Source organism: Diospyros lotus, chromosome 6 (genome assembly GCF_014633365.1).
Source record: "Diospyros lotus cultivar Yz01 chromosome 6, ASM1463336v1, whole genome shotgun sequence".
Taxonomy (NCBI): domain Eukaryota; kingdom Viridiplantae; phylum Streptophyta; class Magnoliopsida; order Ericales; family Ebenaceae; genus Diospyros; species Diospyros lotus.
Window position 1 is genome coordinate 19,207,765 of NC_068343.1, and position 24,329 is coordinate 19,232,093.

A 24,329-nucleotide genomic window follows, 5' to 3' on the forward strand; every position below is an offset into this window, starting at 1 on the left:
CGGGAAGGCAAAATTGTGAAATCTGATCCAAATTATACCCAAATATCTTAATCATATTATTATCCGGAGACATGGAAAGCCGCGCCAAAAATTTATGAACTGCCGTAATTTGTGTCCCAATCAACAGCCTCCACGTAGCTTCCGTTTCAGAAATCACGTTACCCCTCTTGTCGTAGCGTATTAATACTCGTGAACACCCCCACCCTCCACTTCCAGAAAACCGCTCACGACACCACCGTAACGACCAAGGCCACCGTGACGTGACTCGCCGCCGCCTCCACGCTCGAATTTCTCTTTCTGGAGAAGCCTCGTTCTCGTTATCCACGGCTTAGCTAATGCATTCGTCCAATTCCGATCGGACGGTGGAGGATGACGACCGTCAACCAGCGACCCGGCGAATCCGACGGCTGGCCTTGCAATTGAACCCGCCGCCGGCTCGCCTCGACAGCCGATTCGCCGGAGTCCTCGAGATGATATCGTGCGCCGCCCGTGCGAAGCTTAGCGTGAGCACTGGGCGGCTCTCGCACTATATGAGAGGGAAGCACAGGGATATACAGGAGAGAGTGTTCGAGTATTTCAATTCGAGGCCGGACCTTCAGACGCCGGTTGAGATCTCCAAGGACGATCACCGCGAACTCTGTATGAGGCAGCTTCTCGGTCTGGTCTGGGAAGCCGGGATTAGGCCCTTCCGCTACGTCGTTGAAGAACCTGGCAAGTATTTCGCCATTGCCGAAGCCGTTGGCAGCGTTGACATGTCGCTTGGGATCAAGATGGGGGTCCAGTTTAGGTGATCTCTGTGACCTTTTCTTTTTATCGGTTTGTGCCTTTTGATACTTGCTTAATATTTTATGACCTATCCACTAATCCACAATGGATTTTGTGGAAGGAAAAGGGAAAATGAAGTGAAATTAAGATGGACAGAACATGGAGAAGGTGTAATTGGTTTGTTCTGTTCTGTTCTGTTTTGCGAAGGAAATAAATAGAAAATGAGAGTATAATGACTTTTTGTTTTAAATTCGATGGAAAACTTTCCATAGTTTTGACCTTTCCTTTCGGAGGGAAATAATTTTCTTTTCAATTCTTTTACCTTTCCTTTTTCAATGTGAAGAAGGAAATTATTTTATTTTCCCTCATATTCTCCTTCGTCTAGTACCTAAACATTATTTGGTTTTGATATTTGAATTATGTTCTGTTGTTCTGTTAGGCGTGAATCTTGTTATTGGTCAAAAGTAGAAGGATTGACAAAGCAAAAAAGGATGAAAAACCTTTTTCGGCTATTTAATAGAGATTGACTCTGCTTCGTCATTTAGGAATTGATTTACTGCTGCACTTGACGTCAGTGAGGTTGGGTTATTTGTTTCTTCAACTTACCATTGTTTAGCGGTAGCTTACCTGGTCAAAATACAAGGTTACCTAAAGAATTAATAGTTAGTCTATTGGCTGTGCATGGTGATCTAGTAATGTATCCAACACTTGGAAGTTCAGCGTTGCTTTTTTGATGAACAATATCAAATCTGTAGTAATATCTTGATATCGAAGTAGTGATTTGAGCTAAGAATCAGCTTCGTGGCTTTTGTTGCTGGGCATGGCTGGAATCAAGACAGATTGTTCTTGAGTGTATGTTATTTTTTCTTTTTTCGCTAGTGTGTGTTTTTTTTGCCATGGATGCAAATTGTACTCTTTCATATGGCCTGTCTATGTTGTATTTATATTTTGTATATGGGGTGTGTGATTTGGGCATGGATATGCTATAAGCTCTACCTAGAATGCTGTGGCCAAACCAGAAATAGTCTGGTTTCTTGAACCTTAAGAATTAGTGTTATTAATCATAGTGACATTTCGAATAATTAAAGTAAAAAAAAAAATGTCACTAAAAAAAAGACCTTAGTGACATTTGTTGTTGGCAGACATTTGCAGACATGTTCAGATACAACGCATAAGCCTATAGCAGCGATCTTTCATTTCATCATGTAAAGCATTTGGAATGGTAATCAACAAATTTTTAACTCTCCTTGAAGAAAAGTCTTTTCCACAAATAAAGCAGCAATGAACTGTCTCAAGACCTTCAATTCTAGTCATCTGTTCCACTTGACCTCTATTGTTCTTAGAAAGCCATCAAAGTTAACTACCTAAATTGTAGTCTAGTAGTAATGTCTATGGTTTACAACGTTGGTTTTCTTCTCTGTCATCATTTATTAATGTCTCTGGTTTTCAACTCATCATTAAGGGTACTTGACTAATTTTAGTCTTTTGCTTCTGTTTAAATTACTATCCATGAAGCTTAGATTAATATATACCTGCTTTACAACATTTGTTCTTCAATTAATCTGGTCCAGTGGCAGCACTTATGAACAAAAACACATCTCCCTTTAGCCTCCTTTTTTTTAAAAATTAGGAATTTAGTACTACTATTCTGGAGGATGATGAGTAATATACCAAATAACAATGTAGAGGTATTTTCAACAGAGGGTTTAATTTTTGAATGAATTTATCTGAATTTTTTCACAGTAACTTGTTTCTGCAATTTTTGTTTTGTTTCTACTTAGCAAAAGGAAATCAATATTTCCAAGTTTTAGTTTCTTATCATGGAGAAATCTCTATTTTATTTGCAAACATTTTGTATTCAATATCTCATTTTTGTGATAAGACTATATTGCATGAGAGGAACTTAGCTCTATGACACTTCAGATATTTTTGTCTTGATATTCCCCGAGTCCCTTTTAGTATGATTGTGCAATAAAAGAACTTCAGTAAGGATTTTTTCTTGTAGTGTTTTTCTGTCGTAAAACACTGAAGGAAACTAAATGCTTTTGCATTCTATTATTTTTCAGAATTTATTTGAACAAGGAGAGAACAAAGCTAAACTATTATACAAATGTTGCTTCAAAAATTTTAGTTTATTGGCTTGCACTGGTAGTATCTGTCTTTTCCATTGTGCACAGCTCTATATATTACCATGCCATGATTCTACTGGGGGAAGATGCTCCTTGTCATGGATATCTCACAAGCTGGTGTTATTTCATCGTCCAAATTAATTCAGTCTTCTCTATGATTATTCTGAACTTTATGCAAAGTTATTTCCTCAATTTAACTCTTCTTTGTTGGTCCTGACTTTTGATTAGACTCCAAGGGGATTTTTTTTTGGGGGGTTGGGGTGGGGGGATGTTGAATTGAGTCTTTGTAATTTTAACAATTTTTTGCCTTTTGAAGATTTTATTCAATTATAATTATACTTGAAGAACAAAGGAGAAAAGGGCATCTCCCGACTAAGAAAATTATTTAACGCGATCCTTAAATAAAAAAAGATGCCAGATGAGTGGAGGAAGAGTACTTTTGGTTCCTATATACAAGAACAAAAGAGATGTTCAAAACTGTAAAAATTACAGAGGAATTAAGTTAACGAGCCATACCATGAAACTCTGAGAGAGAGTAATAGAGCAGAGACTCAGAAAAGAAACATACATCTCGGAAAATCAGTTTGGTTTCATATCTGGTAGGTCAACAATGAAAGCTATATACCTACTGAGGTGCCTAATGAAAATGTATCGAGATTATCAGAATGACCCGTATATGGTGTTTATAGACCTAGAAAAGGCCTATGATAGGGTCCCTAGAGAAGTATTATGGAGGGTTTTAGAGAAGAAAGGAGTCCGAATAACCTATATATAAGCCTTTAAGGACATGTATCACGGTGCAGAGACAAGGGTCAGAACATGCGGAGGGGATACTGAACCGTTTAAAATTACAATGGGACTGCATCAAGGTTCTGCACTAAGTCCATATTTATTTGCTTTAGTAATGGATGAACTCACTAAACACATTCAGACAGAGGTGCCATTATGTATGCTATTTGCAGATGATATAGTGTTGGTGGATGAAACAAAAGAGGGAGTGAACACTAAGATTGAGTTGTGGAGAAACAATTTAGAATCTAAGGGATTTAAATTAAGTAGAAAGAAAACAAAATATATGGAATGTAAATTTGGTAAGAATGCAAGAGTGGAGGATGTTATAATAAAATTGGAAGACCAAATCATACAAAGAAAATACCATTTTCAATATTTGGGATCAGTGATCCAAAAAGATGGAGAAATTCATGGAGATGTCACGCATAGAATTAAGGTAGGTTGGCTAAAATGAAGAAATGCATCGGGGTGTTATGTGATGGTAAAATCCCATTAAAACTGAAAGATAAATTCTATAGAACAACTATAAGACTAGTTTTGTTATATAACTCAGAATGTTGGGTAGTTAAATACCAGCACGAGCAAAAGACGAGCATAGTGGAGATGAGGATGCTAAGGTGGATGTGCGGCCATATAAGAAAAGATAAAATTAGAAATGAGGTTATTCGTAATAAAGTAGGAGCAGTGCCAATCGAGGAGAAGATGAGAGAGACTAGAGTAAGATGGTTTGGTCATTTGAGAAGAAGACCAAGAGACGCTCCTGTGGAAAGAGTTGATGAAATGGAATAATTAGTCAAAAAAAGAGGTAGAGGCATATCCAAAAAGACTTTGGAAGAGACATTAAAGTTTGAAAGTTTGGTATGAATTGTATGCTAAATGAAGATATGACAAAAAACAGAAATACATAGAATTCTAGAATTCATGTAGCCGACCCCACATAGTGGGATAAATGCTGGATATGTTATTGTATAATTATACTTGAAGATGAATATGTGATTGGTTGTATTGCAAGATATTTAAAAACAACAATCACACAAAGAGCACGTGAAATTTATAGTGGTTCAATGTTTACTATGCTTATGTCCACTTCAACAAGACAAACCCGTCTTTCTTTTCGCTATGTTAAAACTACTTAGGTTTCCACCAAGTACACTTCAGAAACTCGTTTACAATTCCCTAGATTTGATCAAGCTGGAAGCTAGCATCAGAAACAATAGTTCGTACAATTGTATACAAGTCCTAAGCCCACACTTTGGACCAAATTTGACAATAAGCACAACAAATAAACAAAGCAACAACTTTAAATGAATTACTTTATAGTGGAATGTTCCCAAGGCCTTGAATGATGAAGCTCTGAAGAGCCTTCAGTGCCTTGGTTGCTTTCTCTCACAAAAATAAAACTTGAGCTTTGAGTGCCTTGAGAGCTTTTTCAGTTAAGAGCCTTTAATGTGCAATAAATAGTTGATTTTTATCTTTTTGAAGTTGTTTATATACTCCATAGACTGATATTGAAGTCACCTAATGTCTAAAATCACATTTAATGCTCAAAAAGTGACACATGCAGCACAAAAAATCATGTCAAAAAGTAGTTGTTACAGTTGTACAGTCGAACCTAGATCAACTGTAGATTCAAAATTTGAATCTAGTTGGCTCAATCCAGAATGTTTTGGGGATCAGCTTAGCCGAACCAAACATCAGTTGTAGACCTTGGCTCTCATTCTAGCGTGTTGAGGAGGTTCGGCCTAGTTGAGCAAAGTGTCAATTGTAAGGTTGATTGTTGATTCCAGAATGCAACCAGACCTCAGTTCAGTCGAACTAAGGGTCAACTATAGGGGTCGGTTGTCATTCCAATATTCAACAAAACCTTGGTTCAGTTGATCTAAGCCTCAACTGTAACCTTGACTGTGGGATGAAACCAAATTTATTTTGTTTGGTCGATTTAAACCACAACTCTAGACTTTTAAACTTTGACTTTTAGGCATTAAAACATATTGAAAGAAGTCTTGTTTAAGTGCTTAATAAACCTAAGCTTTGTTAGTCATCAAAACATTTGCTTAGGGGTTAATTATGCAAGTTGGCTCAACATCTTTTCCAAATCTTTAGATGCTCCCTTAGAACTACTGTTTGTGCCAGAAGCAAAAATACAAGTCAATGATGGTGCAGTAGTCAGAGAACCGCACTTGGTTTGAATTCTGATTTTTAACTGTTGGTATGCTATTCCAACATGAGTCTGTCAATGTATACATTTTCGTGGTGCCTCCTGCCACATAATTGGTCAGAGGCTTGGTGACTAACCTTGAATGCCATTTAAATGCTAGCTTAATCTTGGAAATTGTACATGATTTACCAAAATCTCACAGAAAAATGTGGTGAGGAAACCGAAGAGAAGAAATGCTTCTGGATTTACCAAAACCTCACAGAAAAATGTGGTGAGGAAACCAAAGAGAAGAAATGCTTCTTGCTAATTAGTTTGATATCTCTAATGATCAATTCTGTAATCCATATTTGTATACGGTGTGTATGCTTACCTTTCTTTGGAAGTTGTTTCTTCCTGTTGCATTGATCCTGACAAGCTGGAGTACTCTAGTGTTTGCCACTGGTGCATTTAGCATAGCAGATGCGTTATCTTTCATTTTCCAAATTTTTTGACACCTTTTAAAGAGTGCATTCATCAATTGGCACACTACTTATTTATTTTTCTTTTTTGTTTCCCAGTCTTTGGGGAGGTTCTGTACTCAACTTGGGGACTAAAAAGCACAGGGATAAGTACTATGAAGGTATTGATAATATGGATTATCCAGGATGTTTTGCCATGACAGAACTTCATCACGGTATGTTTGTCTGGTCTCTAGTGTCATTTTTCATATTTTTAATTTATGTTATGTTTTTCCCGTTATATGTTCTCACCCAGTTAATCATATATTCTTGGTTGTACCTGTTACTTTGTATCCACACAGTTGTGCCATTTCAGATTGGTATCGAGTTCTGAGTAGAGTTGCTGCATTTATTTAGAGGTTTTACTCACCTGCAAACATACTAACATAAATGCAGAAGTGCCAACTCTCTGATAGTAGTCATCAATAATTTGTTCAGTTTTTCCCTTCATTTTTTAAAGTTTTAATTCAATCTAGTTAATTCGTGCTGTATTCTTAGCTTTCTCTTGGCATTTCTCTTAGTAAAATGGTTTTGCTCTACCAAGGGAAAGTATTTTTATGGTTAAGAAAAAACAGGCTGTCCACCTTTATGTTACTTGTCACTTGAACCTAGGCTGATCTATATCTGTTGCTTTTTAAAAGGATCAAATGTCCAAGGCCTTCAAACTGTTGCGACATTTGATCCACTTACAGATGAATTCATAATTGACACACCCAATGATGGAGCAATCAAATGGTGGATTGGGAATGCTGCGGTTCATGGCAAGTTTGCGACTGTTTTTGCAAAGCTGATGTTGCCAACTCATGATACAAAAGGAACTTCTGATATGGGTGTTCATGCCTTCATTGTTCCAATTAGGGATTTGACGACCCACCAAACACTCCCAGGGATTGAAATACATGATTGCGGTCACAAGGTTGGTTTGAATGGTGTGGATAATGGAGCATTGAGATTTTGTTCTGTAAGAATCCCTCGAGACAACCTCCTTAATCGTTTTGGAGATGTCTCCAAGGATGGGAAATACACAAGCAGCCTTCCATCTATTAATAAACGCTTTGCTGCCATGCTAGGGGAGCTTGTGGGGGGAAGGGTTGGTCTTGCATATTCTTCAGTTGGTGTACTCAAGATTGCAGTAACAATTGCCATCCGATATTCTTTGCTCCGCCAGCAATTTGGTCCCCCAAGGCAGCCTGAAATCAGTATTCTTGACTACCAGTCTCAGCAGCATAAACTTATGCCTATGCTGGCTTCAACTTATGCATTCCATTTTGCCACACTGGCTTTGGTGGAGAAATATTCTGAGATGAAGAAGTCCCATGATGATCAAGTGGTGGGGGATGTCCATGCACTTTCTGCAGGCTTGAAAGCCTATGTGACCTCATATACAGCAAAGTCATTGAGCACCTGCAGGGAATCTTGTGGAGGCCATGGCTATGCCGCTGTGAATCGATTTGGAAGTTTGAGGAATGATCATGACATATTTCAGACTTTTGAAGGGGACAACACTGTGCTTCTACAACAGGTTGCTAACAATCCCATTATCTTATAATTTCTTCTTATGTGTTGAGATTTATCTTTATGTCATGGATTATGCCATTAGGATTAACTTATGTCATGACTCATTTAGTATTACTATATATAGGTGTATAATCTAGTTGTTTGATGAGGAATTTATTTCCTCCAACTAGGGTTTGTCTCTACCAAATTCTCTGATTTTCAACATGGTATTAGAGCCAAAATACAAACCCTAGTTGCAACCTGCCGTCGGCACCACCACCATCGCCGCTGTCGTCTGCAGACGCCCTGCGTCGCTGCCATCAATCCCACCACCTTTGGATCTACAGCCTGCTGCCTCCAGATCTATAGCCCCCAGTCGCCGCCATTGCTGTCGGTCACCTTCGCGGCCCTTATTTCGCTTTCCAGTCACTATCTGTCGCCTCTGGTTTTGCCATATCCACTTCTGCCATCGTCGTCGTCATCAAAATCGCCGATCGTCACCGTCCTCGCCGCCGTTGATCTTTTCTCACCAGATCTATTTCCTCTCTGTATGGATCCATCCCTGATTGTCGTAGATTTGCTCCTTGTGCCGCGACTCTGCCCAGATCTGACCGTCATTGCTCAGATTTACGCCTAGCTTGCTCAAATCCAAATGCTACCGCTCAGATCCAGCCACTCCCGTCTCAGATCTGGTGGCTGCTTATCGGATCTCGTGGCTGGTTTCTCAGATCTGGCCATTAATCCCTCAAATGCTTATGTCATGACCCATTTAGTATTAGTATATATAGGTGTACAATCTATTGTTTGAGAGAAATTTATTTCCTCCAACTAGGGTTTGTCTCTATTAAATTCTTTGATTTTCAACATGGTATCAGAGCCAAAAAACAAACCCTAGTTGCAACCAGCCGCCGGCACTGCCGCCGCCGTCGTTGCCGTCTGTAAACGCCTTGCACTGTTGCCATCAGTCCTACTGCCTTTGGATCTGCAGCCTGCTGCCTCCAAATTTGCAGCCCCTAGTCATTTTCGTTGACGCCATTGTTGTTGGCCACCTTCGCGGCCCTTGTTTCGCTTTGCAGTCACCATCGCCCACCTCTGGTTCTACCATATCCATTTCCGCCATCACCTAGTGACGTCGCTGCCCAGATCTGTCATTTTCCCTTCCTCCGTCACCTACCGTCGCTCATAGAATCGTTGATCGTCACCGTCCTGGCTGTTGTTGTCTTTTCTCACCAGATCTATTTCCTCTCCGTACGGATCCGTCGCCGATCTGCTCCTTGTGCAACGACTCTGCCTAGATTCGGCTGTTGCTGCTCAGATTTGCACCTAGCTTGCTTAGATCTAGATGCTACCACTCAGATTTGGCCGCGCCTAGTCCAAATGTGGCCACTTCTGTCTTAGATCTCACGGTCGCTTATTAGATCTCGTGGCTGGTTTCTTAGATTTGGCCATCATTTCGTCAGATCCGGCCCTTAATCCCTCAGATCCGATCAGATTTGGCTCTTGGACCTCAGATTCGACCATTAGTCTTTAGATTCAGCCATCATTTGTCAGATATGGCCATCAGTCTTCAGATTCGGCCATCATTTGTCAGATCCGGCCATGAATCCCTCAGATTTGGTCAGATCTGGCTCTCGGACCTCAAATCCAACTATCAGTCTTCAAATCCGGCCATCATTTATCAGATTTTGTTGTCAGATCCAATTAGATCTAGCTGTTGGACGTCAGATCCATCTATCATTTCTCCGATCCAATTAGATCCGGCCATCATTTCTTAGATTCGACCATCAATCCGTCATCTACGGCTGTTAATCCCTCAGATCTGGCCATCTTCCTAGCCAACCCAAATCTCGCTCCAACGATGGTATCTTATATTTGGTTTCAGATCTCGTCATCTGTTTTTTGTGACCTCTCGCTGTCGATTTGTCCCTCCGACGCCACTATCATCCCGTTCTTTCCGTCACTGAGCCGCCTCTTCTTTGTCAGTGTCATCTCCTTGGTTGATCAACGGCCTCTCTTCAGCGTCAGAGCATCGCCATCATCCTTGCGGGTCTCAGATCTCATGGTCTCTTCTTCAAATCTTGTGCATTGCATAGATCTCGCATTGTCACTACATTGTCAATCTGCCATTGTCGTCGCCTTCTTCTAACGTGCCCTTAGATCTTGCGCCTGTTTCTCTTTCCAGCGCGGCTCTCAGATCTCGCAGCCTCTTCTCTGGATCTTGTGCATCGCACAGATCTTGAGTTGCCACTGTATTGTCGATCTGCCATCGTCGCTGCCGTCACCGCCTTCTTCCAGCGCTCCCTCAGATCTTGCGGCCTCTTCTCTAGATCTTGTGCATCACACAGATCTCGCGTCATCGTTGTATCGTTGATCTGCCATCGTCACTGTCGCCGTTGCCTTTTTTCGATGCGCCCTTAGATCTTGCAGCCTCTTCTCTGAATCTTGTGCATCGCACAGATCTTGCGTTGGCGTTGTATCATCGATTTGTCATCGTCGCCACCGCCGTCGCTTCCTTCCTCGCGATTATCTCCTACAACAACGCCCCCACATGCCCGCAGATAAACTATATTTGTAACACGTTTGGCACATATAATATATATCTTCCAGCTTGAGGAAGAGTGTGAGATTTATCTTTATGTCATGGCTTATGTCATTAGGATTAGCTTATGTCATGACCCATTTAGTATTAGTATATATAGGTGTACAATCTATTGTTTGAGAGAGGAATTTATTTCTTCCAACTAGGGTTTGTCCCTACCAAATTTCTCTGATTTTCAACAGTATGTAGAAACTAAATCTGCCTCAAGAAGTAGAGACAAAGAGCTATTGAATTCATGATGTTACAGCTGGGTATGTGTATATAAGTTTGAGTTGTGTTGGTTATGCTTGGCCGCCAAGTTGGTTTGCCTGCTAGCATAAGCCTTATGTAGAGCAACCACCTGAGAACTGCTTAGAAGGGTCTACATTAGCATTTAGGAAAAATTTCTTTGATATTCAATATTATCATAAATCTGCTGATACCTCATTAATAGCTGGACTGGATTCATACTATAGCCTAAATCCTAGTGTGTTCAATATTTTAAATGAATGCCTGTTGGTTGGGCAGGTCGCCTCAAATTGGCTTCTCTTACTGAATCCTAGGTTGTAAAATATTAGAATTTGTTAATGAGCTTTGCTGTTGAAGTATCTCAAATAATAATTCAATTCCATGCATTTGCCCTTGTTATTATTTACATATCAAAGTCAGAGTTGATAAGTTGGATTATTAGGTAGCAGGGGACCTCCTGAAGCAATACCAGCAAAAATTCCGAGGTGGGACACTTGCTGTTACATGGAACTATTTGAGGGAATCCATGAACTCCTATCTGTCCCAGCCAAATCCAGTAACAGCTCGGTGGGAAGGTGAAGACCATTTGCGAGATCCGAAGTTCCAATTAGATGCTTTCAGGGTATCATTTTGGTGCTCTAAAATTACAACTGGACTGTGCGCTAGACATTGACTGTGCTTTAAACCTGTTCTGATTTTAAGCTGCATCGTTCTTTTGATGCAGTATCGTACATCTCGGTTGCTTCAAGGTGTTACTGTACGACTGAGGAAGCACTCCAAGAATCTTGGGAACTTTGGTGCTTGGAATAGATGTTTAAATCATCTACTGACCCTTGCAGAGTCCCACATTGAATCTGTCATCCTTGCAAAATTCATTGAAGCTGTGGAGAAGTAACTCCTATTTCCATGAAATCCTTTTTTTGGGGGATCTTTTTCTTGATTAATTCGGCTCTGACTTCTGCCTGGTTTTCCTTCAGCTGCGCTGATCAAAGTACTCGAGCCGCTCTTAAACTCGTCTGCGACCTTTACGCCTTGGACAGAATCTGGAATGATATAGGAACTTACCGCAATGTGGATTATGTGGCCCCTAACAAAGCTAAGGTACCACTAGCATTTAGATTCAAACCCTCATTAACTTAAATCTGGAAACTTCCAGGCCCATACGTCATAGTTGAAGAATCTTTTGGAAATTATGCTGAAGAAACAGCATTTTCTGGATTGTCTTGGTAAAATACAGTCAAGATATGATGAGGCTCTTTCCATTTCGCAGGCAATTCACAAGTTGACAGAGTACCTCTGTTTCCAAGTGAGAAATATCGCTAGAGAACTCGTCGATGCACTTGATCTCCCAGATCATGTCACCCGTGCTCCTATTGGCATGCAGTCAACTGCAGAAGCCTACTCTCAGTACACCCAGTATGTAGGATTTTAAGTCAGCAAATACAAATACCAGAAGAGATGCAGAAGCTTGTGAAAACAGTATTATCTTTTTCTTTTGGTAAGTGAATAGGGAGAATGTCATCCTGAAATTTGAAGAACAAGTGTCATGAAATGTTGATTTTACCAAAGAGCATCAAATGAATAATGTCTAAGAATCTTTGATTTGCTGAAGAGAGCAACATATTCTTGCAAACACTTTTTAACTCCTCATTCATACAAATGTTCTGCTGATGAGTATTCAGTCGGGAGTTTGGACTGCCATCAATTTGTCACCAAGATTCACTAAAACTATCATTTTGACACAATTATAAACCAGTGTAAAATCAACTCCCTTCTTACTTCACTCCAGTAAAGGTTAGAAAAAGGCCAAGAAAAAGGACAAAAAAAAAAGTTGGGCCAAAACCGTTTGGGCAAGGAGTCTTATGGTTGATACAATGCTCCACGTTCATCATACAACTGTAAAAAACAGAGTTTACACCAGTCTGGTAAAGCCAAACTATTTTTCTCATAGAGACGACCATTGCAACAGTTTAAATATTGTAATATCAACTTCCAACCCAAAACTAAGGGACGCCAAAGCTGCTAATTACATTACCCTGAATATCTAGGAGGCCTAAAGTTTGAATATTTAGTCCCAGCAGTTTCGCTATTCTCTCGAATGTCTTCATAAATTTTAAGAGAAGCCTCAGAGAATTTGGTCAGGCGATTGAGAACCTTCGCCAAACTTGTATGTATGCAGCTCAAGCTTGAGGAGGACATATCATCAATCTTGTCCTCATCCTTTGCCTCCAATTCCTCGTTGCTTGAGTCGGGTATTTTCTGCTTCTGCTCCAGTTCCTCTGCATGTTGCCTGATTGAATGGCGCAGGTCATGCAGAAATGATTTGATAGCATCGCTAAGTTCTTCAGATGGCAAAGCTTTAATACCGGCCGACCAATCACGACAAAGAACAAATATGGGAGGGGCCACAACTCTACGAGGTGAGAATGGTCTTCTACCCTTGGAGGACCGCTCTGGGGGATGCAAGATGCAGTTCTGCAGCCATCCATTGAGAGCTTCCACATATGATGTATGACTATTGATCCAATTAGCGAAGCTTAGGCCAAAGCATTCAATCTCATCCTCAAGCTGAATCATGATTTGCGCCTGTGTATCTCCATGGAGAGTGCCAGTTGAACTTTTTGCATGGTAAGCCAATGAAATAGTTATGTACTGTGCATGATGACATTCTAGCATTGCCTTCCACATCCTAATTGATCTGCACAGTATTTCTTTAATTTTAGATCTGATAGAAATTATATGTTTAGCACGATGTAGGCACCCAAGTGCTTAGGAGGGTACAAAGAACACGTCATAGACCAAATTGCTTTCTAGTACAGATGTCAAGTAAAAAGATAATCTTACCCCTGAATTAGTTCTACCAGTTGTGGTTGCAGCTCATCATCCCTCATTTTCTCAATCCGTTTTGATATTGAATCAACAGCATGAAGTGCCACTCTAATTCGTGAGTGCAGATCTTTCACCACTGCCCGAGTTTTATCGATCACTAGGGTACTTTGATCTTTTGCAAATTGGTGCCTTAGTCGGTCGCACTTCTGATCATACTCCTTCCTGATAGACTCACTGGCCTACAGAAGGTCAAGATGAGGTGGTGAAAATTGAAGATGCAACAGTATCAAAGATGGATCTGATAACAGCGTGGGTTTCACAAAGTATGCTAAACAGCACAATAACTATAAAGCTATATACCTACCCAGTTAGTTTATAGAATATGAATCATAACTTCCTTGAAACTCTTGATTCCTCATAACCCAATTGACACATGCATCAGCTAACAATGCAGTAACTTTTTGGACAAAACATTAGGAACTCAGATTTTTAGAAGGAAAAGAAAAGGAAACGAGACAAGCATGTACATAGTTTCTTTCTGTCAAAAAATTCTTGTTGCAAACATAGTGTTAAAAGGCAGCGACTTTACAACCATAACAACTTCTGATCAGATGAAACAGATTCTTTCAGAATGGAGCAACTGTGCTATCAACGAACTATCAGATCCACTAGCACCTAAAGTGAGCAATAGTTTCCTACTTCTACATTTTGTTGTTTATTGGACATCAGAAAGCAACTGAAATTTTATATTAAGGTCAAGCAAATGCATGAAAGAAAGAAGCAGGGCTGTGAGACATGTTAGTTAAAGTTTATTAAAGTGAGACGTGTTGTTTATTGGACATTTTGTTGTTTTCCCGTGTTCCACTATTTCCTTAAATGTATGTATGGAAGATATCATCAGCCATTACACACTTAAGATGCATCTGGTGAAAACACATAATGGCCATTCAGTAAGAAGCAGGGCTGTGAGACATCAGGGGCAAGAAAAAACTAGACTATGAAAGAAAGAATTTTTGTTTTATATGCAAGTAGAAGATGTGACAATGAAGGATGCACAGCACTGAAGACTAAGTAATTCAGATTTGTTTAGCTGTCAATGTTAGTTAAAGTTTTAAATTGTGGAGGAGGTTCAATCGAACCTGAGATGTGATCTTCAACTTCTAAAGCGCTAATGGCTGGAGTAATTTGTCTTCCAGAGCATATAATTGTTCTTGTCTAATCTGATCAGCAAGTAGAAGTTCAATGGCTTTGCTAGGGTTGCAAAATCCATTATTGAAGAACTAGTATAGGAATTAGATTGATTTGGAATAAGACTAGTAGAATTTGAATACTCGGAAGTGATGTTTAACCCTCAGGCTCTGATACCATGTGAAGCATTGCAACAATTTTGATCAGGAGGTTAAGCATATAGTTGAATATGGGGAAGAGATGAAGAAGAGAGTTGAACTTCTATTTTATCAACTGAATTTGAATGTAGTACATTTTAGGGAATGACATCTCTTTTATAGCCGAGTCTTGAACAGCTAACAACCTCTTACTAATTTCTAACAAACTACCTGTAGTTACAACTGTAAACTTTAACTAACATTGACAGGTAAACAAATCTGAATTACTTGGTACTTGGTACTGTGCATCCTTCATTGTCACATAAGAGATGCACTAGTTAGTTAAAAGAAGGGAAAAAAAAAAAAGAACAAAAGAAAAGATGAACATACAAGAAAAAAAAAGTTTAAAAAAAATTGCAGTTCTAAACTGGCTAGTACATGCATATGATTGCAAATAAAATAAAGTCATTGAAATTTTGAGTTTCAACTTTGAAGAAACAATGAAAATTCCTCCAGGTTCCAAAACTTATTGATCTTTTAGCATGAGGGTGAGCAAGGATTCAACAGGGCTGGCTTGGTCAAGAACTATGAAACAAGGATCATAAATTTGACCCTACTATTAAGGGTTCCACCTTGTCTGGCCCCTACAGGGAGAAATGTGAGGTGAGGCCCTGGCAGTAAAGGTAAGGTCACTCCTTTGTGAGCGGAAGGTGGCAGGTTAACAACCTCTTTTCAAGGCAAGGGTGAGGTTGCGTACAAAAATGGCCTTCTCTCAACCTTGGCAACATGGGGACTCTATAGCATTAAGGTGCAAAATAACTTAAATACTTCAATTATATTGTCGTAGTATACCAACACAGCTAGCATATAAAAATATTCTTACCCTAATCCATCATTGTTATAAAACACAAAATGTTGTAGAATTAAGCACCAACATGTGCAAAATAGGTAGCTGTGTTATAATGGATGTGTAGCTATATAAAAAAAAAAGAAGGCAAAATAAGAAATGAGATCAAAGGTAATAAGGTTGGAGTGGTGCCTATTGAGGATAAGATGCGCGATGTCACAATTAAAATGGTTTATAAACATGTGAACAAAAGACTGATAAACACACTTGTGAAGAGGGAAATGAAGAAATGTTGGATGAAATGAAAACAGCTTGTTGTAAAAGAGGGAAATGAAGACTGGAAAATCCTTAATCATGATATAAAATATATTAACATTACAGAGAATATGGCAATTGATAGAAATGACTGGAAGTCTAAAGTTCATGTAGCTAACCCCACCTAGTGGGATTAAGGCTTGTTGTTGTTGTTGTTGTTATATTGTTGAAATTCTATTTAAGCTGACCCAGTCTAAACCCTATTAACTTAGACGAGGTGGGGGAGTTTTAATATCAACAACGGACAGGTTGAGCAGGATCATTGGTAAGAGAAGTTTTATTCTGTTTCCTTTCATTTGTTTCTATTTTATTTATGGGTGGTTAGTGTGATTTAACCTTAGTAAGAAAATATTGGCAATGGTTGGATGACTACATACAGCATTGCAAAGTAAGATTGTGTCATGCTAATTGCATGGAAGGCCCCAATGGGCAGATGAATTAGCAAATGAAGTTTCATTGCATAAACATGAAGGGAGATCATGAAGACATGTTCAATCCTGGAAGAAAATCTGTCCTTGCACGTACAAACTTCTAAGCATTTTTTTTTTTATGTATGTTATACGGGTAGAGTACACATGTCAGGCATAGATATTGTCCAGTATCAGTAGCCAGGCACACATACACAGCCAAGCAGGTCAACAATGACAAAATATGTTTACGTATGTAGTAAAGAGGCTCAAACAATTACCTTCACTTCGTCATATAGTTTCCTCTCCCATGCATACAATCTGTCAAGTGTAGAAGAGTGGCTTCCAGCAATCATGCAAAACTCTTCAACGAAGTCACTCCCACTATCATCATTCTCATCTTTTGACACTGAGGCAAGATGATTTCTTGAAGAAGATGACCTTAAGGATGTTGAGCGCTTCCAAGTAATAACCTTTGTCACATGTTCTGAAGGTTCTGCAAAGATGGAAGGAATTATAGTAACTGAAAATAAAGGAAAGACTGAATCTAATCAGTTAATAGATCAAATACTCCTTTGTACTATGCCACAAGTCATATTGGCCCCTGCATTGATATAAGACAAAGACATTGCTTGTATGTTCCACTGATGATTGCCAAAAATGGTATAGAGGATTAACTCCAGAACCTAATCAAATCTCAGTATATACATGCAGTTTGACTTAAATTCTGTTCTCCACAGAGGCAAAGCCTTCACTTGACTTGTTCCTTCAAAGCATGCCACTACTAGGGTAGATATTATGTTCAAAGTGATAAATAACCTATCAGTTATCCTTGAAGCTGATCAAAAGCAAGTAATATTGTTGCAGAAGTTAGTATGTTTGTCCATCCACCATCCTTGAATCCGTCCGTCCACCAGAAGTTATTATCCATGGACATAACATGAGGGAACTTACCATGTGAAACAAGTGCAGTCTTCCCTTGGCAACAAGCACTTCGCTGGCAACAAGCACTTCGCAAAGCCACTAACATATCCGAAGCTGATGAACCCCCTAGAAGGACAAAATTTCGTTAGATATCCCATCAAAAAACCAAGAAGTATAAACAAAACGTGAAACAGAAAAATCTAAAATGCAAAGTAGAACCTTTAACAAACAAAGGTTTTACCTTTTGCCTCAGAATATCCAACCCGGATTTTATTAGCTTCAAGCATCCTGGAGACCTCCTTCCCGGATTCAGATGCTCTAACAAACCGGTGCTCAATGTCCTTTATGCTAGAAAGAAAATCCTTAGCTCTATGTGTGATGAACTCTGAGGCATCCTCTCTTTCAGCAGTTGCACCTTTCTTCACTACAGAACCAGGCTTATCCCTCTTTGAACTAGATGGTCCAGTTGCAGCTTTCACCATCACTGTCCCAACCAACCCATTTACATTTTGTTCATCACCAACCGGTTTCATTTCACTATCAACACCTTGCTGAGCTGTACCTTCAATTGCATTTGGCCTTAAGGGTGGCCGAGTGGTTCTTGAAACCTTATAATATTCCTGTTCTAATTCAGGGGTCTCTTGTCCAGCATTAAGTCCATCACCTAAAACAGCTCCTCCCATTTCATCAAAATTCATATGCAGCCCGTTGTGTGCCACAAACCTAAAGCTCTCACAATCATCATTTGGGTCGAAGAAATCCCAAGAAGAGCCAGGCTCGGGAGGCGGCGGCGGGGGCGGCGGCATGGTAAACCCCGCAGATTCGCCTTCATGGACATAGCCGTTATGGGATGGGCCGACCGTAACGGCCACGGTACTAGTTCCTCCTGACCTAATATAACTCATCCTAGACAAAGGAGGGGAAAGGGGGCTCTCATTGGGCAGCGGCGAATCCGAAGTTTCGGCAATGTGCGACGGCGACGGAGACAGGTAGGAAGAGTGTGAGGGGGTTTTGTCGGAAGTGGAAAGAGAGGACTCGGCCAACACTTCGGCCTCGGCGAATCGCCGGAGAGCAATGCCGATGTTTCGGAGGGATTGAATGTAGGAAACGTGGGCAGCCGCAAAAGCGTACCTCGAATCGATCGCTTGCTTGATGAATCTCTTCCTTGCCTTGCAGAGACGCAGAGCTTCCGTCTTCTCAGGCTTTGAGCTCGCGCTGCCCATTTTTTCTTTGGCTCACAATTCAAAAGCCGGTGCACGAAATTAAACTCATTTTCCGAGCACCCAAACGCTACCTCTCGAATTCAGTGAAAACCCAAAAGGAAAAACCCTAGCTTAAAGGTTGAAAACAGAGTGAAACCGAGATATACTTGTTAGACCGAAACAATTGTGGGTTCCCAAAGAAAATGAAAACCCAGAAAGAAAAACCTTTCTTCGTAGGACTGAGACCAGACCCAGATGAAAATGATGAGAAATCGACGGATTCAGTTTCTAGGTCACACTCGTCTTTGTATTTCACTCAGAGCCAGAAACAGAGGAAATGTCTGTCTTCACAGAAACGCAAAGCGACGGAAGCGAGAAGAGAAGAGTAGTTGAGGAGGAGCCATAAAATCATACCCCGCTCGCAAAAACCCGAACAGATTGGGAAATGACACTAAAAATCTCTGCGAATCAGTCGCTTTTTTAAGGATCTGAATCATGGATTTTGCAGAGACAATTAGAGCAAGACCCGAAAGGTTAAAAAGAAAGACAAAGCAAAAAACAAAAATAAACAGGAGAGAGACGGGGCTACAGTGAACCCCTGAAAAAGTGTCTCGTTTTGCGTGAGCAGAGATGCCCCCTTCCTGTGAACCCCCTCACATTCATTCCATTCAACATTAATCACCCAAAAGTTTTGATTTTTTTCTGTTCAAATCAACAAACATTAAAATTAACACAAATTTTTATTAACCAAGGAAAAACAGAGAAGAATATCAAGCCATGGCATGGAGTGCGCTCTCTCTCTCTGCATCGAATGGGGAAAAGCTTCTGCAACAGAGTATGGTCTACGGCGGCTTTAAAACCTCCTGGTTTCGTCCCTGCAGTGCCATGTTGTCAGAGCAAAAACTGTTGTTTGTTATGGGAAAAAGCGAAGATGACAATACTGCCCCTAGGTTGCCTGGAACGGCTCCTTTTCGTCCCGGTGTTTCCGGGGAATGCCAACAAAATTTTCCTCTCCTTTCTCCCCTCTTTTCCATTTTCCCCGAGAAAATTCTGGTCCCTACCCAGACCCACCAGACTTGCCAAAGTGCCTGTCTATCTGTCTTCGCTATGGAGTTGGATCCCACGGAGCCTTTGTTAGTGCTCTTTTTCTTTCTTTTTTTTTTTTTAATGATATCTGAATCTGAATCCAAATCCACTGTTTGGATAATTCTCCCACCTTTTCCATTTGGTACCCACTGCTTTCGTATTCAAACAACTCCAACTTCGGTTGGAATCAGTGTCTTTTAACTGAAAAGGGAAATTCACCCAATAATATTTGAATTATTATGGATGGAAACCAAAATACATAGTTTTAGTCATCCTATCTTTAATTATTTCATAAAATAAACAACTCTTTTTTATTATCTAACTCCATTTTAAAGAAAGCATGATTACTAATATAATTACGTTGATAATATGCATTTATGCCCATTGTAACTTTATTAGCGTACCAACTAAATAGCAAAGGTATAAAGCAACACTTTTGGACTCGGATCCATTTCTTTTTCTTCTGTTCTCTGTGAAGGGTTAAATCATTTGGATCCCAAGTTTTAATATTTTTTTGTGTATGGAGTTCACTTATTTTTATATTGATAAGTTATGCATTTAATTGTTTGTGTAAATTGGAAACACCACCTTAGGTTTAACCAAATTGTAGAAAAATATCTCCCACGTCTTAGAAGTAATAAAAGTTACGCTTATTATTGTTAAGTTGGACCACAAAATGAAAAATTTACTCTCAAGGGCTTATGCTATTTTGAGCATTAGTCACGTGTCAATAGAATAAAAATTGAGATAACATTAATGTTGTAGCAGTAATCTCTATTGGACCGTACTGGCCTAATCCGGCCTAGTTCGATGGAAACCCAAAATCTCTACCGGCCTTTCGGCCCAATCTCGACCACATATCTACCAACAACGATCATCATCACTTTTGTACTTGCAACACTTTCACGCCCACTACAAGTTTCATTAGTATTTAATGCAACATTTAATGGAGATCCCATCGGCACTACATCTTCGCTAGAGAGTCATTTCGGCGTCAAATATCTCTATCTCATCTTGCTACAACACCCAATGCCAACTTGTATGTAAGGAACCCTTTTTTTCCCTCTAATATAAGCCATTTTGTTTCTAGGTCAAGGTATGTTCTTAATTTTCATCTTATTGACCCCCTGTCAACTCAATCTATTACTTCCCTATCGGAGTGTTTTGCAGGTATCGACACCTCCCATTCTGATAACCGGAACCAGCTCTGATGTCTCGGAATCTCCCAATTTGGCAATTCTTTGGGCAAAAAAGAACATCTACAATTTTATAAAATGTGTCAAATATATCCCTAATAGTTTTATAAAATATATACATGCGATACTTATCTTATTTTAGTTTTTCTACTAAAAAGGACCCTCCTTAGACCCAATCATTTTTATATTTTTTTCAAATTTCTCATATTATTCTTAATTGAAGGTCCATACAAATAGATTAAAGGCACAATTGCCCGCATGGGCAGCCCAGTTGGTCAAGAAGGGGGGCACAAAGTGCCTTCCGTGGTGAATCTTGGACCAAGACCAAGGATCGAGTCTCACAAGTGGTAGTGTGGGGTACCTCTCTCCAAAGTGAGGGGGAGCTCCTTGTGCGCGGTGAGCCCGGGTCTAGCCACTACGTTCGGCTGAGTCACCATGATTAACCTCCTCCCACGTTCTGTCGGGCCGGGTGTGGGGGGCGCTTGGGGTGAGCGATTTCACCTTTTGGACCAAGATTAAAGGCACAATTGTATTAGATCACTTACCTTTGTGTCTATCATTTTTCAACAAAAATGACAATTTAAATCTCCTCTCGTGGTAGCTTAATCTTTCACTGCTTGAAACCTAAAGCAAAATTGCACCTCAAAATAGTACCAATAGCTAACAATCGAAGTTTACTCTTTTGTCAGTCGAGATCCAACTTTGATCATTGTTTAGAAACATTGAAAATATCTAGGGTTTCTTGGTCATTTATCACAAAGGTATTTTGGTTGGAAGGTGATGTGGCATTATCTAAAATTATCAGAATACCCTTACGCGCTAATAGTCTCGCTTGCCACGTGGATCGCTTGAGAGACTGACACGTGGCAAGTCAACAATCCGGACCGAAGCCCAAAAAATCCGTGCTGGACCGCAAGACCCGTTTCAACTTGACCGGGTCCTCGGGAGTCATGCCCGCTCATCTCAGATTTTATCTCGGGTACCCCATAACGGTTTCTCCTATAAAAAGCAGAGGTTCTCACCAGGTATGACCAAGCTCTACAGCTCTCACATTTATTACTACTTGCATTTATTCTACTGATTTGAGCATCGGAGTCCACTCCGGGGGACCCTAGCCCCGCCACTCTGTTGTCTTGCAGATTCTATCACTGATGTCTGACATCACCAAGTCCAAGGTTCAATTCCCGAGGTCCATTAGCAGAGGTGGCACGTGGTAGTTGGTCCCAAAAACCATCATCATTTGGCACCCACCATGGGGCCGACGTCCAAATTCGCCAACCTCTTCTTTCCCTGCCTTGCGCTTCGGACTTCAACTCCTCACCTCGGACCTCGATTTCTCCACAAGTATCAAACGACTTTCGCTCCTTTCCATAACTAACTGCATGGCTCCCCAAAGGCATGTGACTCGTAGCCAGGCTGGTGCCAATCTAGAGGCCCCGTCGCAATGGGAGAATCCACCACCTCCGGCCAATCCAATGCCAGAGGATCGACTCACTAGGTTGGAGAATTAGGTCCAACAGTTAACTGAGTTGTTGACTGGTTATTTACACCAGAATGAACAACATTGTCTGCATGTGCCCTCTCAGCAGGCGGAGTACCAATCACCTCCTCCTACTCGGGAGCCTTGTCAATCCCGCCAGTCGGGCCAGGAAATCCACCCCTCTGAGGCGGCAAGATCTACTTCTTCCCCCTCACGAGAAGGAGGGACTTCGCAGGAGAGGCGATTGCATTTCCTGAAGAGGCAAGTCTAGGAACTCAAGAAGGGAAAGGAAGAGCTGCCCCACCTCGGCTCTAACTAACCCTTGAGTAAGGGCATCATGTCAAAGATTCCACCAGAAAGGTTTCGTATCCCATCCATCAAGCTTTATGACGGAAGCACAGACCCCTATGATCACGTAGAACTTTTCTCCTCTCACATGCTAGTGCAATCGGGGTCAAAAGCGATGTGGTGCCAGGCATTTTCGGCTACTTTGGGAGGTCATGCCCGGACTTGGTACTCCTGTCTTCCCCATCGTTCCATCAACAGCTGGGAAGAGACGAAGACCTGTTTCCTAGCCCATTACGCTCCCTTGAAACGCCACCGGAAGTCTTCCATGGCTTTGGTGAACATCAAGCAAAATCAGGGTGAATCCCTAAGGGATTTCGTGGCTAGGTTCAATGAGGAGCATTGACGAGTTCGATCAGCGGATCGCAATGGTGGCTCTCTAGAATGGCTTGAGGGCTGGGCCATTCGCTCAGTCCTTGGCCAAGACTCCACCTCGTACTTTCATAGAGGCCCTTGCACGGGCTAATAAGTACATCAACGCGGAAGAGGTGATGAAGGCGAAGCGGGCTGAACAACCTGACAAGAAAAAAAGAGAAAAGGAAAAGAAAAGGCTAATGGTGGAACAGAAGATGGACTATCGCCCCTCTCGAACCCAAGATCGCCTGGGCTTTGGGGGTGCCCATGGCAGCCTGGGGAGTTATACTCCCCTGAACACCAGTCAAGCAGAGATTCTACTAGCATTGGAGGATAAAGATTATCTGCAGCGTCCTCCACCGCTGAGGTCTCCACCCAACACTCGAAGCAAAAGGAAGTATTTCCGATTCCACCGCTGTAATACCCCATATCTATGTGAGGTCACCATGTAATTTAGATAAATTTAAAATACCAAAAAATAGGTTTAAAAGTAAAATAAATCATCGAATCGACTGAAGGGAATACCTCGAACCCTAGATAATTAAGAAAAATGGTATAGCATCATCAAGTAATATAAGTCATGATTTTTGGTGATGAAAGAAATTGGATCGGGAACAGTTTTCGATATAACTGTCGATCGAGCTGAGAAAACCAAATTGACATAAAAGACGTTCGAAAAGTCAACGGAGCGTGTCAATGACTAATATTTGATGTATAGAACAACCCTTAAGTAATTTCGGGTTGAATCGAGTGGATTTAAGGTCAAAACGATCAGTCGGGCCTAAGTGCAGTTTTCTAAATTTACCCGATGGAGGTCAAAACGGTAATTTTTCAGAAGTTTCAAGGGAGAAATGAGAAGTACTAATCTTGTGGGTTTTAGTGGGATAGTTGGATAATTCAAGGGCTTGAGAATGAGGGCCAAAATGTAAGAGATAGTTTTAAGGGGGCCAAAGTGTAAATAGTAGAAAATTAGGAAGGAAGCTTAGCCGTGGCCGCCATTGCCCACTGCCATCACCGGCCAGCCTTCAGGCGACACCGTTGAGGCCGTTTGAAGGTACAAAAATGGGTCCCACCACGTGGGGTTTTGATTAGGATCGAATGTGGGTCGAGATCGGCCAAGTATGGTTGTGATTTGACAAAAAATGGCGAGGCATGGCCACAATCGTCGAATTTTTGGGAAGGACGATTCGCACAAAATCATCACGATTTGAGGCCATTAAATGGTTGTAAGGATGATAGAGGCATTGATTTGACCAGGTATGGCTCGATTGGGCTTCAAAAACGAGTATAAATAGAGGTTCGAATGTGGTCGAATGCATCAAAAATTTTACTTCGGATTTCTCACGTTTGGGAG

At 40.7% G+C, this 24,329-nt stretch overlaps 2 protein-coding genes across 4 annotated transcripts; one reads left to right on the plus strand and one right to left on the minus strand.

The window, feature by feature from the left end:
- The first annotated feature begins 207 nt into the window (after positions 1–207).
- On the plus strand, positions 208–12,276 carry LOC127803395 (acyl-coenzyme A oxidase, peroxisomal). 2 transcript variants are annotated; one of them, XM_052339592.1, is made up of 7 exons: positions 209–787; positions 6,402–6,517; positions 6,983–7,863; positions 11,108–11,287; positions 11,390–11,556; positions 11,643–11,766; positions 11,936–12,276. In XM_052339592.1, exons 1-7 carry the CDS (start codon positions 336–338, stop codon positions 12,095–12,097), a joined length of 2,082 nt encoding a protein of 693 aa, XP_052195552.1. In that variant the 5' UTR covers positions 209–335; the 3' UTR covers positions 12,098–12,276. The 2 variants fall into 2 exon arrangements, with proteins under 2 accessions (XP_052195553.1, XP_052195552.1); XM_052339593.1 differs by lacking the exon at positions 11,108–11,287 and having other exon boundaries at positions 208–787.
- An 85-nt stretch (positions 12,277–12,361) lies between these two features.
- LOC127803393 (protein ALTERED PHOSPHATE STARVATION RESPONSE 1) lies at positions 12,362–19,515 on the minus strand. Of its 2 annotated transcripts, none has more exons than XM_052339591.1 (5): positions 17,554–19,515; positions 17,343–17,426; positions 16,670–16,884; positions 13,510–13,733; positions 12,362–13,363 (listed from the first exon to the last, which is right to left on the minus strand). In XM_052339591.1, exons 1-5 carry the CDS (start codon positions 18,533–18,535, stop codon positions 12,697–12,699), a joined length of 2,172 nt encoding a protein of 723 aa, XP_052195551.1. In that variant the 5' UTR covers positions 18,536–19,515; the 3' UTR covers positions 12,362–12,696. The 2 variants fall into 2 exon arrangements, with proteins under 2 accessions (XP_052195551.1, XP_052195550.1); XM_052339590.1 differs by having other exon boundaries at positions 17,343–17,438; positions 17,554–19,514.
- Between the last annotated feature and the right edge of the window lie 4,814 nt (positions 19,516–24,329).